This window comes from Simochromis diagramma, unplaced genomic scaffold (assembly GCF_900408965.1).
Source record: "Simochromis diagramma unplaced genomic scaffold, fSimDia1.1 OVJJ01000603.1, whole genome shotgun sequence".
In the NCBI taxonomy this organism is placed as follows: domain Eukaryota; kingdom Metazoa; phylum Chordata; class Actinopteri; order Cichliformes; family Cichlidae; genus Simochromis; species Simochromis diagramma.
Genome location: NW_024387414.1, coordinates 16,385,870 through 16,403,156, shown reverse-complemented (window position 1 = coordinate 16,403,156; position 17,287 = coordinate 16,385,870). Strand labels below are relative to the sequence as shown.

General features: G+C 44.6%; 1 protein-coding gene across 5 annotated transcripts in view; it reads right to left on the bottom strand.

Moving 5' to 3' along the window:
• The window catches only part of gse1 (Gse1 coiled-coil protein), a 165,584-nt gene that overhangs the window by 7,704 nt on the left and 140,593 nt on the right, over positions 1–17,287 (bottom strand). For all 5 annotated transcript variants that reach the window (XM_040011515.1, XM_040011519.1, XM_040011516.1 and 2 more), the window contains 7 exons: positions 15,823–16,020; positions 8,803–9,011; positions 4,213–4,379; positions 3,774–3,968; positions 2,212–2,379; positions 1,702–2,069; positions 1,172–1,493 (listed from right to left, as the gene is read on the bottom strand). In XM_040011515.1, the coding sequence (XP_039867449.1) occupies positions 1,172–1,493; positions 1,702–2,069; positions 2,212–2,379; positions 3,774–3,968; positions 4,213–4,379; positions 8,803–9,011; positions 15,823–16,020 (1,627 nt within the window). The remainder of the gene's footprint in view (positions 1–1,171; positions 1,494–1,701; positions 2,070–2,211; positions 2,380–3,773; positions 3,969–4,212; positions 4,380–8,802; positions 9,012–15,822; positions 16,021–17,287) is intronic.

The window sequence follows — 17,287 nt, the reverse complement described above, 5'->3', positions numbered from 1 at the left end:
TGTCTGTGGATCTGCGTGTCTGTGCAAAGCAGTGTTATCAAGCCCAGACAGAGTAGCCCAGAGCAGAGTGAGAATGTGGCCAAGGCACACACACTGTCCTCCAGATATAGAGAGCTGTTTTTGATCTGGTAGGCCCTTGTAGTGAGGCATGCACACACAGGAAGAGAGCAGTATACTGAGGAAGAGGCCGGAGCAATGTTCTCCTAACAGGCTTCTGGAGAAGAGAAGAACTAACAGAGAGAGCTTAAGAAGAACAATGAATTATTAGAATAGGGCTCACGTTAAATGATGAGAGTAGAAGAAAATAGCCTTAAAGGGAGAGCAAGGTTGTAAAGGAAAGAATGATACAGTGGGGGGAAAGGAAATGGTAATGGGAGACTGATGGACACTGTCTCAAACTTCATTCCAAATCAAACCTGGCAGGAGCAGGCACTGCATGACCAGTCAAATTATCTATGCCTCCTGTTTGTGTTTTCTTTTCTGTGTGTTTGTGTGTGTGTCACTGAGTAAATGTGTCTTATCTGCAATCTGCAGCCTGTCAGCTGTGATTCTGCGATTATACCGTAGGTAAGTTACCGATAGCAGACGTGTGTATCTTGTGTGTGTCCTACCAGCATGAACCACAACCTCATTTCTGAATCAAACACAATAGCACACACAGAGGCACAGTAACAAATAAGGTCTGGGGCTTATGCTATGCAAGAGTGAGAGGATTAAAAAGTATTAGCCCTTGTGTATCTTAGCAGTTCCACTTGCTGGCTATTTGAACCCCCTACTCATGTCAACTCATGAAACAGCAGTCATCAGGATTCCTCTTCATAACCTACAACAATGCCTAAACAGTGCCTATTATTTTTCTACATGTCAGGCCTGGAAGGGAGCTTGGACAGATATAGAGTAGATGTGAAGCTTCTTACTCTTTTACAGTCCTGCCTGAAAACAAACTTCTAAAGCCTGCCAGCCTCCAAGACTTCAAAACCACAGGCACAACTGTCCCTATCAGACTAGCAGAGCCAGCCAAAAACCCCCAGAAATAGTGAGCACATTGCCCCAAAAGCTGCTCGTCTCTATCAGATAACAGGAGAAAATAAATACTGCAACTACATGCTATGTTGTATGACATTTTTGCACAAATTGGCTGGACTGAAACAAGTTAAGCGTGCAGTCTCACCTGTGCGACTCCGTCCTGTGATCTGGAGTGTCACCTGGCCGACCCAAGTCCAGGTGCTGCTCCAGAACCTGCTGGCGGAATTCAGACACCTGGCACTGACGATCTTCTTTCTCCTGACGCAGCTTGCGTTGCCGTGCCATCCACCTCTCCTCCTCGTCTTTCCTCTGAGCAATCATTGAGGCTGCAAGCCCTGTTCCTGCAGTGCCAGGCCCCATGTAGATGCTGTGGCCTGAGATTAGACCATGATGTGATTGGACTATAGATGGATGGATTCCTGGTGGGACTGGTTTGGGAGCTGGAAGAGCGGGCTCTTTGGTTTTGTCTGTAGAGAAAGATTGGTATAAAAGAATTTAACATTCATGTTATAACAGATAATTACGTTCATGAAACAATTACTTCAAAAATTAATTTTGTGTACTTATCTGGTCTATAAAACAGCTTTGAAGAGTCAGAAATATCAGAGAGATATCCACTTTAAAGGTAAAAAGACTGTAGCTAATAGAGGCTAGGTAGGATGCACGGACACATACCAGCCCGATTAGGGGTTAGTCTTTCAGGCTTGGTTCGGTCCTCCTGTCCTCTCATGGCATGGAGCTCAGCCAGATAGTGGTTCTCCATGGCCTTGGATGCCTGCAGCTCTTTTTCCCTCAGTGCCCTCTCCTTCTGCCTCTCGAGTTCCTTCTCTCTTTCTCTCTCCTTCTCCCGTTCTCTCTCGCGCTCCCTCTCCCTTTCCCTTTCTCGTTGCCTCTCCCTCTCCGCCTCTTCCCGTTCCCTCTCCCTTTCTCGTTCTCTCTCCCGTTCCTTCTCTCTCTCAGCCTCTCGTTCCCTCTCTTTTTCACGCTCGCGTTCTCGTTCGCGTTCCCTCTCTCGTTGCCGCAGCTCATCCTCTAGCTGAAGCCTAAAAAACAGAATGGAGAGAGAAACAAAAGAGGAAAGATGATGTGAGTGAAGACAACCCATGACCACAGCACACCACTTTGATATGCCTCATATAAATAAATGTGACTGTATACAGCACTCATCAATTAAGCAGGCTTTACCTGTCAGACTGCAATGCCGACAATGAGGGGTGCGTGAAATCTCCAGGGTAGCGGATGCCTGGTAGATGCATGTGAACAGCAGAGGGGTGGATAGGAGGTAAAGCTCCCCCTGTTGGCAGTGGGTAGAAAGGTGACCTCAAAGCAGAGAGGCAGAACGGGTCATCCATCCTGAGAGATAAAAAGTGAGAGAGAGAGAGAAGAGAGGAAAAGAGGGATTCAGACAGTCTCCCTGTGTGATAGTGCAGTGTTCACTTTCATTAACCTGTGTGCCTCCATCTTCCAAAGAAGGAACATCACAGGCTTTTCCATCTTCCAAGGAAGTAACAGTGTCTGTCAGATAACCTCAATCACAACACAGCATCCAGGAAGACAGTGCGATGTATGTTGATGCTGTGTGTTTGTGTATGTGTGTGGCATCCGCTGCTCAAGCCCTCATTAAATCCATTACAGCACAGTGTGTGATGGGTGCTGCAGTCCTGTGATCTTGCTTGGTTGACAGACCAGGAGCACACAGCCTGTGAGACAGCCCAAAGCAAGCCTGGCCCTTTTCAACATACACGCAGAGTGCACATGATCATACACAGTGTCCATGAAAAATTCTATTAATTTAACAAATATTCCACACTATATTTCTGACTGTTTTTGTTTTGTTGTTGTTAATAATCGTGCTGTTGCTTTTGAAAAGGATGCCGAAAAAAAATCAATAAAAATTTCAGAACAAGACCCTTTTCCAGATATATAAACAGGATTCTTTAATAATTTCTCACAAACCCACAGATGCTCTAGACATGAAGTAAAAAATTTAAAACCAAGCTGTTGCTCTCCTCCTCTCATAGCCTAGCTTGGGTATAGACATGGAAAATGGGTTGTGCTCTTAACTGGTTGGCCTTACACAGCTTCAAAATAGAAACATAAGAATGCTGTTTTTATTTTATTTTATTATTATTTTTTTTAACTTTCATTAGAACACTTCTAAAGTATGCAAATAATATTACTACAGCCTTTGGAGCAGTCATGTATATCTATTTTTAAATCAGCCTGTTAAGCATTTTCTGATACAGCTGAGCCAGATATTTTCTAAGAGGGTTCTTAGCAACAGCCTGTCAGAAAATACAGCCTGCACTCATATAGCTATCATTTAACACTGATCTGATCTTTTGCAAAGACACCCAGTGCCCCCAGTGCTCAGTAGTAGAATGTACTTTTTAACAGACAATCTTATCTCGCTTCTGTTTGCAGACTTCCTTCCTTCTGTTGTGCTAGTCTTTTATCTGGAACTTCATTTTAATTTGTGTTGCCCTGTCTTTTTTGCATCTCCCTTTAACTTCTTCACGCTTCATAAAAATCTTACTTCTAGTTAAATAAATACACACATAAAAAAAACTAACAAAAAAAAACATCATTTTAACTCTGAGAGCTTGAAATCTGGTCATTTATACACCATTGCATTTACTGCTGAGCAGAACGAGCAGAACAAATATCTGCTTCAGTTGTATGTGCTGGTTTTGCACAGTTCACTCTCAGAGGAAATGGATGCCAAGTCAACAAATGCAGAGGCCTACCTGTATGAAGTGAAGGTTGAAGGGTGGGGCAGGTAGCTGTGGGAGTAGTAGGCAGCTGCAGTGGCAGGGTCTAGGCCCAAGGGCAAAGAGGGCATCCGGAGGGCATCCTCGGCTGTAGCATAAGGCCGAAAACCCCGGAGATACTCCTCTGGTACAGGACCAGGTGGCACTGCGTTAGGCAACTGTCTGGGCAGGCTGAAGGTAACACAGGGAGTACAAGCACAAAACAAGAAAAAAAAATATTGTCATTTCAATTTGTATGTGTTCGGTGTTGTGGAAATTCATTATATTTTTACCAAGAAACTATACAAATTCAAATTGCTTCCCAGCACCCATGTCAACAAGGCATGTGTGTTGCTGCTGTATTTTTAATACAGCCTTGAATGAACATGTACACTTTGCAAATCCATAGAAAATATTAAAGCAGGGATCGACTCACTTAAGAGGTTGAAACCGTGACTCCTGCATGACAGCTCCCGGAGTGAGACCAAAGGCATAGGGGTTTCCCAGGAGGTGTGCAGGGACTGAGGGGCCACCCTTTTCCTGGGAGAGGGCTCCTTCTGCGCCCAGACGTTCCCTGCTGGCCCCATGAGGCCCTGCGTCAGCCTGCAGAGAGATACAGAGAGAATCTTAGTCATTGTTTGTGAGGACCTGTGACCGTTACGGTTGTCACTGCTCATGGAGCCCATCTTACGAGAAGACAGAACAGGGAAATAATAGGCCTGCTTGTGGTGAAGCAGCCTCCTCACTCTTGCTTCCTACCTCAGGCACTTTTGTACATTTTCTCACACATACCACCTCCCTGTAAAAATAGACAGCTCAACAAATCTCCAAGGAGGATATTTGGTAAAATGGATGAAGCAGGCGGACAGGGGTAACAAAAAAGCCTCACTGTTTTTGTCTCTAATTGTAAACAAGAGATGTCATCCTTATGATCGATGAGGATGTGGTAATGGTAGACAACAGCCGTGCTTCTAGAGATCTTAACTTTGATCTTAGCAAAGTGCGTGTATGCGCATCAGCGTGCGTGCAGAGCAACATCTACAGGGAAGACAACAAAGTCCAAAAAGCAACATCCCTCTGCCTCTGTTTCTCTTTCTTCCTTCTCGTTCACCTCCCTCCCTCCCTCTGGCAGCAAGCCTGGTCTCACTTATCCAATCCCACAACAAACACACACAGACACTCAGCAGGCACATACACCGTTTCAGAGCTACAAAGACATCCTGCTGTGGGAGTGGGAGTGCATTTTCAGAAGCTACAGTTTCCCTCTGACTACAAATGCAATTGGAGAAGTGAAAAACGCTACAACCCTTGTAAGTTGAACAAGAAAGATGTTTATATATGAATATACAGGTAAGGCGGGTTTTCGTAGGACTGGTGGAACATTTATCTCTTGTTTCGCAAGATGGTACTAGAAGTTGGCAAGGGAACAACTAGAAAGAAGAAAAAGAGGGGAGAAAGCAAAGAAAGAGATTAAGCCATAAAGAAGGTGAACAAGAGGGGAAGGCAGTTCCTGCCCCACTAAATTAACCTCTGGGCTCCCTGGGATTAGAGAGAGACCTTACAGCAGTATGACTCTCTCTCTCACCACTGCCTCTGATAAAACAAATCCCATTTAGTGAGCCATTACCTCCACATCCTGTTCCACAACCACTGACCCAGACTGACACTGATGCGCTAACATCCAGTATTAAATGCCTCTAATGTTTAGACTCCCCACATAACCCTGTTTCTTAACCCCCACCCCCACTCCCCACAAAATCTTACTGTTTACTCCTTGTTATTTGTTGCGCTTCGCTAAACAGTGTGGCACTTGATTCTCTCAAAGCACCCATCTCTATAATCCCCTCCACTGCCATCGCCATTCTTTTCAAGCCTTATGAACACAGGGAGAGCTGGTTGTTCCCCGCTGCTCCCAGCAGTCACCTGAAAAAGCACTTCACGTATGTTAAAACTCGATCAGATAGTGACTTTGAAAGAAAATGCCGTTTCTGTTTGCTCTTTGCTCCACCTCATTCCTTTTCGCACAGCCTTGCTGACCAACACTGCTGATTTGGGGCTGTCCCGAAAGCCCTTGTAACTCTTTCTCTCCTGAACCCACATTAACTTTAAGGTGCAATGTGTGTGTATTTCCTCAACCCATCCGCTCTTCATTATCATGAGCTTGAACTATCAGTGAGCAATAATTGTGAAAGAAAACCATGGGTCTTACACTGACAGTTAATTGATTTCTATCACTTGATTGATTGATGACAAGCGATCGGAATAGGATAAAACAGCCCAATCACTTTGAGTGACTGCATGAATATACTGGGCATTTATTTACGCATGCTCGTTACATGGTGTGGAGAGTCAGCAACCGTCTGAATCAGACAGTTGCTGCACCTTTCCTTCACTGCGTGTCCCCAGTACACAACCAGTACCTTTTTTGATGGCATACAATAATAAAAGAAAAAGAACACACACACACACACACACACACACACACACACACACACACACACACACACAGAATGAATTCTAATTTATTTTCAAGACCTGACCAACGACTATCTGGTATTTTTCTGGTGATCAGTAGTTGATATTCTGCATTACACACAACTTGTGTGTCATGTGGCAATCACGGTTTTAAAACCATGGCTATGACTTAATAACTGTCAATTGGTGCAAGTCCCAGACATAGATTAACACAGAAATTGAATTAAGTGGTCCTTTCCAACGAATTTCACAGAAATCGTCTCATAAGACGATCAGACAAAGAAGCCTATAAAACAACAAATGCTGGTGCTGGACTGGTTTCAGCTTCTTCCTTTCACCATTTTCACTGTCACTGAAGGGCAACCAGTTATGCCAACAAGAGATGCTCGTGAATTTCACATTTTCAGATAGTCATTAAATAGATTTTAAATAATGATAATAATAATAGTGTACACTAGTGTTTTTGTATTAAAATGTAAATTCTCCTTTATTTTACCAGTGTCTGATAGTATGCATTGCACTACTACCATCAGAAGGAAACACAACAACAACAAGAATGCATTACGAATGCTAACATAACTAATACTAATATACCAGGATTGGTATAATGTATGATGTTGTGAGATTAGTAGGCAAAGGGTAAACTCTGCCAGGTTAAGTTAGCATGCCAAAAAATTACTAAAACTATGCGCAAAGATTCGAGAGCGATGTGGGATCTTTGAAGAATGGCTGAAACAAATATGTTTTTCTTGAAACGTCCATTTCAGCCACTTACATTTAAAATGATCAAAGCATGTACACACATTTTGAGCTTGATATCCATTTGACTGTATATACATGTACACATGTATGAATTAATGTACGGATGCATGCCTACCTAAAAACATGTAGCTTCTACATATATCAGGGCCATGAAAAAAAACAAACATGAACAACAAAGAGAAAAACCTTCCATCCTATGAGAAAGGCACCTTATAGTCAACTCAGGCACCTACACATTCAAGCAGCCATCCCATTTTGACCTTTCACCTGCTAAAATACATGGCCTTCTATTCCTGCACTATTCTCCAGTAGCCTGTCATATACACACACTACTGTGCACAAATACAAGCACTCAAACTCAAAGACACATCCATTAACAGCCATCTTCCTCTGTGAGCCAGGCCCCTGTAACCCTCAGTGAGGGTGGGAGACCCCGCGCATTGTAGAGTGCTCGTTTACGCCTCTCAGATGGAGCCATGAATCCAAATTGCCAATTATAAAGCAATTACAGGCAGCAGCGGGAGCAGACTCCTGCAGTCATTAAAGCAAAATGCCAACGCACCAAGCCCTCCCTTCCTCACTGCCTTGCCTGTTACCCCCCTCTGAAAGACAGACTCATCTCTCAGCCTGAGAGACACTAAAACGCTCTTTTAAAGCAGTGAAAGCAGAACACATTAATTTGTACACACAGCAACAGACAAGTTTTCCCGGACATGCTGCATGGGTTCTCGGAACTTGACTGCTCCTTCTGTTTGTAACTGTTTGTGTGATTCAGTAACAGAAAGTTCCATTAAAGTCATCTTTGTTTTATAGGAAGATTTTGATGATGTGTGTGTGTATCCTTAAGGATTCTCTGGCTCTGTGTGAGTTATGCGTGCTGGGTGAAGCGGCACCCTAACAATGACGGGGTGTCGTTTCACCCTGTTGCTGTCCCTTGAGCCCATAGCCAGTCACCCCTACCTCTTGTTCACATTACTGCCCTTAAATTGTGAGCAACAGGGCATTCTTGCCTGTTTTCTTTTTCGTCCGTCCTATTTGAAATTTCTGTGCTAAAAAAATTACAAAAATGGTGGCATCTCTACAAGGGCTTCCTGTGTGTCTGTCCCTTGCAGCTCTAACTGACCCTGTACTGCAAAAGGTTCATTTCATAAAAACTATAGCTAGAGAGGGGGGAGGGTCAGGAGGGGTTTGCAAAAGAGAGGACAATGGTCTGAATGCTACCACACACTGCTGCCTGGCTGACCTCCTTATTCCCTCTTCACTATCCCCCTTCTGTTTGTCTCCAGGGAACCGTCAGCCGCTCAGAGAGTTTCCGCATGTTGCCGAGTGCTGTTCATAACCGTGCACTTGGCCTGAACTATTAGCCCTAAGCTGAGATAAGGCGGCTTAAAGTAAGGCCATAATCCATAATCCACTCCTTATCAAAGCAAGCAGCTCTCCCTCTTTCTCTCTTCCCCACTATGAGTGGGTGCCAGGTTGACAAGGGAGACGACGCACTTGACTGCTTAGGTGAAAGGGGTGAGGCCAGTGGAGAGGTTGAATGGTTACGGGAGGCCCAAGCCTGGGACTGTGGTTGGGCTGGTCTAAGGGCCAAGTTGGAGAGGGGGCGAAGGGGCACAGATGTTATCGGCCATTGAGGCTGTCACCTCGATGTCCCAGTGGCAGCTGGCAATGTTTAACGCACAAATCCATTAGTTGGTAGTGGGTGATGAGACGTTTATAGACAGGCTATCTATGTTACCCATGTACATATACAAAATACAAACGGCCACGCTGAAGAAATATTTACCTGGCGCCCCTCGCTTCTCCATAGGCCGTTGCTGGTCTTTGTTGGAGCAATGGTGACTACAGGTGGAGTGTTTGGCACAGTGTGGCCTGCTGGGGGTACCAGGACAGGACCAGGACCAAGAGGACCCCTCTTGGGTGTACTGACTGGAGAGCTGTGATTGGTGGCTGGTGAAGACACTGGTGGTGACTCACTGCTGATGGAGGATGCAGCTGGAGAAACAAAAAAAAAAAAAAAAAAAAAAAAAGTAGGATCAGTCAAAGTCTGTAAGAAATAAGATGACAGTCCAGTTTTCCTCTCCTGGTAAAAGGTAAAATTAACATGATTCTGTAGCTCTTTCACAAGGGAATGAAAAAAGGGTTTGGAACGTTACAAAAACAATGGATAACAAACACACACACACGCACACGTAAACACACACATATACACACCGAGGGCCAGATGGATAGCCCAAGGCCCCTATTATGAAGTGACAGTGATCAGGATGAGCAGCCTTGTGAGAGTCACACAGCCTTCACATGCAGAACACATATTCACACACACTACAAGAATACAGCTTCAACAGCCATACTGTATGTATGTGGCGCTTGTAGCCAAAGACTGAAATCCCCCCCCGCCACACATATACATATAAACACACACACACACACACACACACACACACACACACACACACACACACACACACACACACACGCGCACGCACAGCAGGTGGTGAAAAGCTGGCCCAATGAGCTTCTCTGCTCCACTGTAGCTGTGCCACATTAACAAAGCCCTCCAGGGAAACCCTGTAGCGCAGGGTCACGGTCTGGTCACATGCCTTGCTTTCTACACATTTTGCTTTTTCTCCCTCAAGTTGCAAATCTTTCCTATGATACGGTCACATTTTTCTATATCCCTCCAACTCTACCTCCTCACCAGCAGGCTACAGCCTTTGTTGGGGCTTCCTTTTCTTTTCTTTTTTTGTTTTAAATGATACTGATGTTTTGCCCATTTAATCTTAATTTCTTCCCCTTTTCTACCAACATCCTCTTTCTCTTTGACAGGACAGTATTGCTGTATGTCTCTGCATTACGGAGTCAAAGTGGGTCAAAACCTCTCTATGGGACACACACTTTGGTGGTATAAAAAAGAAAAAAGAAAAAGAAAAAAAAGACTGCAACGATGAGCGCTCATGCGTGAGTGTTTTTGTGCATTAGACTGTTTACGTGCAGACATTTAAAATAAAAAGCAGCTGAAACCTCAGGCCAGTTTCAGCGCTGCTTCCTGTAACCAAAAAAAAAAAAAAAAAGCACATCTTTACTCAGCGGCCATTTCTTCCCTGCGTTGGTTTCCATGGCAACAAAACCTAACAGACAGCGTCAGCTTACGGTAGGTGTGGTCAGGACACTGACTGATTTTAAGTACTTAACTCTGACTAATACTCAATAATGGAAAGAATCGATAAATGCAGCGAGGTGATGTCTAGAGAAAAATCAGAGAATCTGATAAATCAAATCTGTGTGTGAGGGGAAGTGGTGGTAAGGCTGGCAGTGTTGGGGTTTTTTGGGGGGAGTTAAAAAACAAAAAACAAGGTATGTGAGACCAGAAGATGGTTGACGATACATGAAGTGAGACACGAAAGTGAAAAACGATAGAAGATGGGGAGCATTTGGGGGGAGAGAAAATAAAGTGAGTGTGCAAAAGGAGCGTGAGGTGAGGCGAGAAATAGTAGCAGAAAGGAAAGCAGAGAGATAAGGGGTGCAGATGGGTGTGTGGGTGGTGGTGGGGCGGCTGCTGGGGGGGGGGCAGTCATATCTTGTCTGCACAATGGCAATTAGTGGCCTAATCCTCCCCCCTCACCTCGGAGAGCCATTACTCTACCCTGCAAGACAAGGCCAATCAATAGCAGCCCACTCAGCCAGGGGAACGGAGGTACACTTAATACAGCTCTAGTGTCACAGCCTATTCACTCATCACACGCTCACAACATGCATACACAAGGATGGGGAACAAATAAGGCTGGAGGAATGGAAGAGGTGAATGTGTGTGTGTGTGTGTGTGTGTGTGCGTGCACACGCACGGAAGGGGGAAGTTGGGGGTGCTAAGCAACAGACCTATACTCCATCTATTTCGCTCACCCCCCCCCCCATCTCCTCTTCCTCCTCCTTTTCCATGTAGAGGCAGAGCAGACCAGAGAAGAGGAGGGCAGACTAAATAAGAGAGCAGGAAGAGAAGCGCGTGAGGGTGAGGAGGAAATAAAAGAGACAAGTGCCTTCTACCAAACGGCTTCATTCTCTTCTTACAGCTTGCAGAATTGATGTGCTCTTCTAAGCGTCCTTCCGCGATGCATACGCACACTCGTACACAAAGACCACAAACAGCTATTATTCCTCTATCGTTCCCCCCTCCTTCTCTCTAACAACACCCCATGCAACCACCACCCACCTACCAACTTTTCGTACACCCTCCTTCGTTTTCCTTCTGTTCGTCAAACACAGTGCTTGCCAAGCAGACGTAAATCTGTCAGGCTCGATGCACAATTTTTATAAACACACAGTACTTGCAGCAAGCAATAGCAACTGGGGATGTCTACGAGAGGGGCTGCATGTTTAAATGTGTACCATTTTTAACCTCCTTCCTTCAATGTCCATATCAATGTTGGGGGGGGGGGTTTCCCCACACCTTTTTCCCCACATTACTATGGCCATATGATAGGAGGGGGAAAAAAATCATATATATGAGGTGTGTGACTGGCACTAACCTGGTTGCCATTCTACCTATACCGAGAGAAGATGGCCATACATGGTGACCCTGTAGGGAGTGAGAAGAGGCAGGAGGAGTAGGAGGAATAAAGCACAAGCTGTTTTCCCCAGGGTCTAAAACAGGCTCATCAGCTCTCAACCTTCACTTCATTAGCAGTACTGATTGTCACTTGCTCAGTGTATCGTGGTGTGTGTGGTGTGATGACGGGGTTGAATGGAGGGGGTTGCAGAAAAAGAAAAAGAGAAGCCGTAGGAGACGGTAGAGAAAGAAAGAGCAAGGAAAAGACAGAAAGGGAGAGAAAGCTGTCTTAGTCCCAAGCTGCCTGTGATTAATGTGAGGCTCCTTTCTCTATCGCCTCTTCTATTAACAGTCCCACTCTCCCAGACTGCCTCCACACTTGACCGCTCAAGCTGAGCTGCACTACCATGCACACACACACACGATGCACCCAACAGAAGCAATGAACAAACGAAGTCGTAGTCAGAGGTGTTCCTGGGCAGACCAATGACCCAGTGAAAAAGTTGACACAACTCCTCAGTATTCAACACAACACAAAAATCTTTCAGTGTTGTCAAAAGGCACCTACCAACCCTCTGCCGCCACCATCACCAGCAACACCCCTCTCAAGACAGCCAAACAGAATCTGCTCCCTTCCACCCACCCACACCTCGTCCTCCACCCTCCTTCCTCCCAGCATGCATTACAACAACATCAGCACTTAATTAAACAGTCCATTTCACACCTGGTGTGCATAGCAGTGCCCAGCCAACCCTGCATCCATATGCCGCCTCACCAGCATGCACTAGCGCAAGCCTCAACACGTGCACTCTCACACACAAACACACGCATACACAAAAACATTGCACACACCTGCTACTACAGTCTTGGCCATGCACTGACAACACAACACAAAGCCTGTAATCTGCATCGCTGTGTTGGGGGAGGGGAGAGGCACACAGTGTGTATTGCTGTGCCAGGGAGAGAAAGGAAGACGGTACAAGATGGCGGATGGAAATAAGAGGAGCTATCCTCTGTCCCTTCGGCTGACGGTGCAAACGGTACATTACGTTTAAATGCCGCTCCAAAATCAGGAGAGGTGTAAGGCTGCTGTGTATAGATAGAGTTAGGAAGAAGGGGGACGCAAATAAGCTTGTTTGTAAGTGTTTCAGGGACAGTCACGGCCTGCAGTGTTTTGCCTTTGAGAAACACACATACACACACACACACACACACACACACACACTGAGCACAGCGAGGCTGAGTGAGCTCCAGGCAGGCTCCAGATGGAGAGGTCATAGACACACTGCCCCGCTGTCCCAGCATGCTCTGGGCTCCCAGAAACAAGGGAAGCCTCGGGCCACACACGCACACACACACACGCACACACACATACAGATACACACAATATGACCGACACCCCAGGTTCTTCACAAATCTACTAATTACTTCCTATCCCTCTTTTATCCAGCCAGCTCATTCCAACTATCTTGTATACCTTTATTTTCCCTCTCTTCATGTTCTCTCCAGGCAGTGCACTACGGTTGGTATGGACACAGCCATGAAACTCTTGTGGTGTTTATGTGTCTATGAGTGAGTAAGAAGAAACAACAGAGAAGATTAAACCCAGGGCTGCCTAATTAATCAGATATCAGCAGGTCTGCCTCTTTGAGGCAGTGTGTTAACTGTGTCTGTGTGCATTTGTGAGCATATGTGTGTGTTTTCAAGCAAGTGTGCACTGGATGAGAGTGTGTCCTTTATGCTGCTCCGATACTCATTATCCATCACCTCCCCTCTTCAACGCAGCACTCAGTACACAGAGCTATTCATTATACTCGCCACAGACAAGTGACAATGTATGTGTCTGTGTGTGCGCGTGAATGGGTGTGTGGGTTTGTATATAAACAGCAGTCGTGCTCAGGGTCTTAAATCAGTTCAGCAGCCGGTGGCAGTGATACTTGTACTCAAATCTAACTAATTCCTTCAGACCCGAGGACACTGAGTCATGGCACCTTGTATATACTGCACTATTTACCTCACAGCATCAACAGAGGGTGAGTGAGAAAGAGAGGCTGAGTCAAAAGGTAATGAGAGGACAGCAGGCTGCAGCATGCAAAGAAATCACGAGGCTTACACAGTTGAAAAGGCAACTGTTTGTATGTGTGGGGTGACTGGGTGTGTGCTCTGTATAAATACAGGCTCTGCAGACAGAGAAGGGGCTTGAGCTTCAGGGGGACTCGTGTCTCTCTGCCCACCCTGGAGATGGTGCTCCTAACACAGGCAGTCAGCCCTTATGCCTGATGGCTGACTCACTGACACGTCACATCCTACTTCAACGAGGAAACAGTCAGCAGGACTCAAAATAATAAAGGGGATTTCTTTTTTGTTCTTTTAATAAAAAGGTGGTGAAGTTTTTATCAGACAGGATCAAGTATTTGTATGACATAGACAGAAGCTCTCTGTCTTGGCAGATTGTGAATTACAGATTGAAATAGACACACTTTTTTCACCTTTTAACACAACAAAAAATAGAAACACACAAGAACTTGTATTTTGCTTTCCCTGTGTACTCTACCAACTAAGAAAAGGGGGCCATGTAACAAAGATAAGGGAAAAGCTGCATTTATAAAAAGGAGTCCACAATAAAAATGAAAAGGCAGTGTTTGACAGAGCGAGAGAGAAAACTGTGACAAAGTAAAGGGGCTGGCATGCAGGGTGGAGGGAGTGAAGAGAGTTGATGGGAAAGAAGTACTGAGGGGGAGGTGAGGAGAGGTTGGGTCTGAGTGCTCTCTATGGGTGTAATAAATCGTCTGCAGGGCTCTGGGTCCCATACTGTAGTGGGCTGGGGAGCAAGGTGTCCAGGGACAGCCAGAAAGGAGGGGACCATCTGATTTAGGAGCCAGAGCAAGGGTGGACAGCTGGGGTAGCTGAGCCTCTCTGGAGCCAAGGCACAGAGCCACATATACAAACACACACACACACACTCACAAATAATGTCGTCCTATTGAGGTTCTCTTGTGTAGAATATAGTTTATAACCTTATTTGTATGTTTACGTATGCACCGGTGACACTCGGGTACACATATTTAAGACATATTTGCATGGGTCTACGTGGTGGAGAGACTAGTTTTGCATAAAATGAAAAAACAAAAACAAAACAAAGCCAGAAATCTACAAGCAAAAATCCACAAAAACATTTAAAATGAAACATCTGAAGAGTGAATTCTGGTTGGTTTACAGTTATTAACAAGCAACTAAACCACTTAGTGGTTATTTCACATTCATACAGCTCCAACAGAGCAATTCTAGTGAAGTTTCATGTATGTAACCACTGACAAGGAAGTATGTATGACAGTGAGTTGGAGAGTCGAGACACACACAGTGACAAGCAGGCCCAAGTGTACATGGATTCACATACAGCACATTAAGTGGGTCAGCTAGAGTGGCTCCCTTCATACCAGCCTCTGTGGGGACACCAACTAATTTAACCCTATGTGGATATCCCTACATTGCTAATAACAGTTGAACACAGCTATGCTGGTCTTGGAGTATACATGCATGCACAAATATGAGCACTTCTATAAACACACACACACACACACACACACACACATATATATATACTTAAATATCTATATGTATATATATGTGGACCCACAGACAGCTTACAGGAAGTGCAAAACACCAAGTATGGCTATGTGAAGCAAGATTAAGATATAAGACACACCTGGAACAGGGTTTGGTATTATCAAAATATTTTCAGCTAACCACTTTACAGTCTGACCTTAATACCCAAATTAGAAACTCTAACCTTAACGTTGTATGGGGACCTATTATGTATTTTCCTGGAATACTAGAGTTGATTTGCATGAATCATTGTTCAAAATGACCTGTAGTTTATTCACACTGGCTCTTGCTTCTGCCCCTCAGTTCACCTTCTGTCTGAGAAAAGCTCCTTTAGCTTCATGTCCTTTAAAAGCACCGTTTGTCTGATATGACCATATCGGGGCTACTCCAGCTCAAACAGTTAAACATCATTTTTCAAGTGAAAAACACAACAGGAAATGCTCACATTTAAATAAACACTATATATTGGTCTGTAAATTTACACTACTCAGATAATGCATACAAAACTATTAAGATCTCTGTCAATAAAAATAAAAATAATTCTTTCTTTATATGAAAGGAACTCTTCCTACGGCACTACAGATCAGATTTTAGATGAGAATTCAAATTTCAGTTCCGTGTAACATCCCTGTCATATGGGCCGGCTGGCTTTACCTCGCGGTTCTTCTGCCTGTTTTGCCAGTTTACGGAGGGCTGCAGCAAATCCCGAATGAGTTGACTGGGCAGCTGGGCTTCCATTGGCTACGATAGAGCCATTGAGAGGTGACGGGGTAAGAGGGCTGACCGTCGCCGTGGTACGGGTCGCCGTGGAGATCATTCCTAATGATGGTGACTTTGGCTCATGGCTCATGCCTACAAATGAAGAACAAAGGAAGAGAATGGAAAAGTATTAGGGACCAATACTGCATTTCCATTAAAGAATGAGAAAAAATTCAAGGCATGAGGATCTGTGTAAATAAAAATACAGCGTGTGGTGCTGGGTTTCTGTTTGTGACAGCTGGAGAGGATGGGGGATCGGTGGTGTGAGGGGTTGAGGAGCAGAGGGGCTTTGGCTGTATGGCATAGGGTCAGAGGTGAGAGGTTAGGAGGGCAGGTCACTCTTTGTTTTGCTCAAAGAGCTGCAGTTGACTGCATGTGTGCCAGAGGTCCACGGTCATAGAGTTTACATAGCTCCTCTACTGAGCATGCGCCAACATTACTACCTTTAAATAGAAATATCATATTTGTTTAAAAAAATTCAGCACGAAAATATTCAGAGTGCCTTTTGGTTCCCTCACATAACTATCACTTAAGAAAATGTTTCTCACACTGACGCTGAGCTTAATTGAAAAAAACAAAACAAAACAACAAAACACTACCAATAAAAGAAAATGCTGCGTCGCAAAGAGAAACAGACTTAATATAAAAGTGAAATTGATGGCAGTCTGGGCTAGAAGAAGCTCTGATGGCTGAAGGGGTTAGAAAGGGTGAGGAGGGTTGAGAGGGTCTGTCCTTTCCTTCCTTCCTGTGTATGTGTGTGTTGAAAAGTGACACCATGTTGACAGCCCCACGGTCAGTGGAATCCCTAAATGCCAGAGCGGTGTCTGATACCCCTACGTGCTCAAGCAAAACACACATACACGCACGCACGGACACACAAAGGAAGGCTCGGAGGACAGTTTAGCTTCAGACTCGAATATCTTCTGTTACACAAACAATAACATACACACAGTTGTTCTGAATTCTCCCTGAAAAACAACATTTAAAATGAACTTTCAATGAACATGATGACTAAGATCTGCTTACTAAAAAGTAGCAGTTTGGCAAGCAAGTTCAGATCTCAGTTTTCCGCAGAAGCCTAGCAGAGCCACAAAGGTACATTTTCACTTTTAAGGGTACTTTTTCTATATTTAAGCCTAGCATCCCCACTACTCGGGTAATTTTGGCCTCTGAAAACAAAAAACGTTCTTGGAACAGTCCTGCGTTTAGTATAAAAACTCCAGGATTTGGTTGGGCAGAAACAGAAAAATTTGTAAACAATGGTGCAAATGCCCACGTTTGTTTACCGATCTTATCAGTCACAAAAATTCAGCTAAGATTTTACAGCACCCATTCATTTTAGGATTATATTTTACTCGTG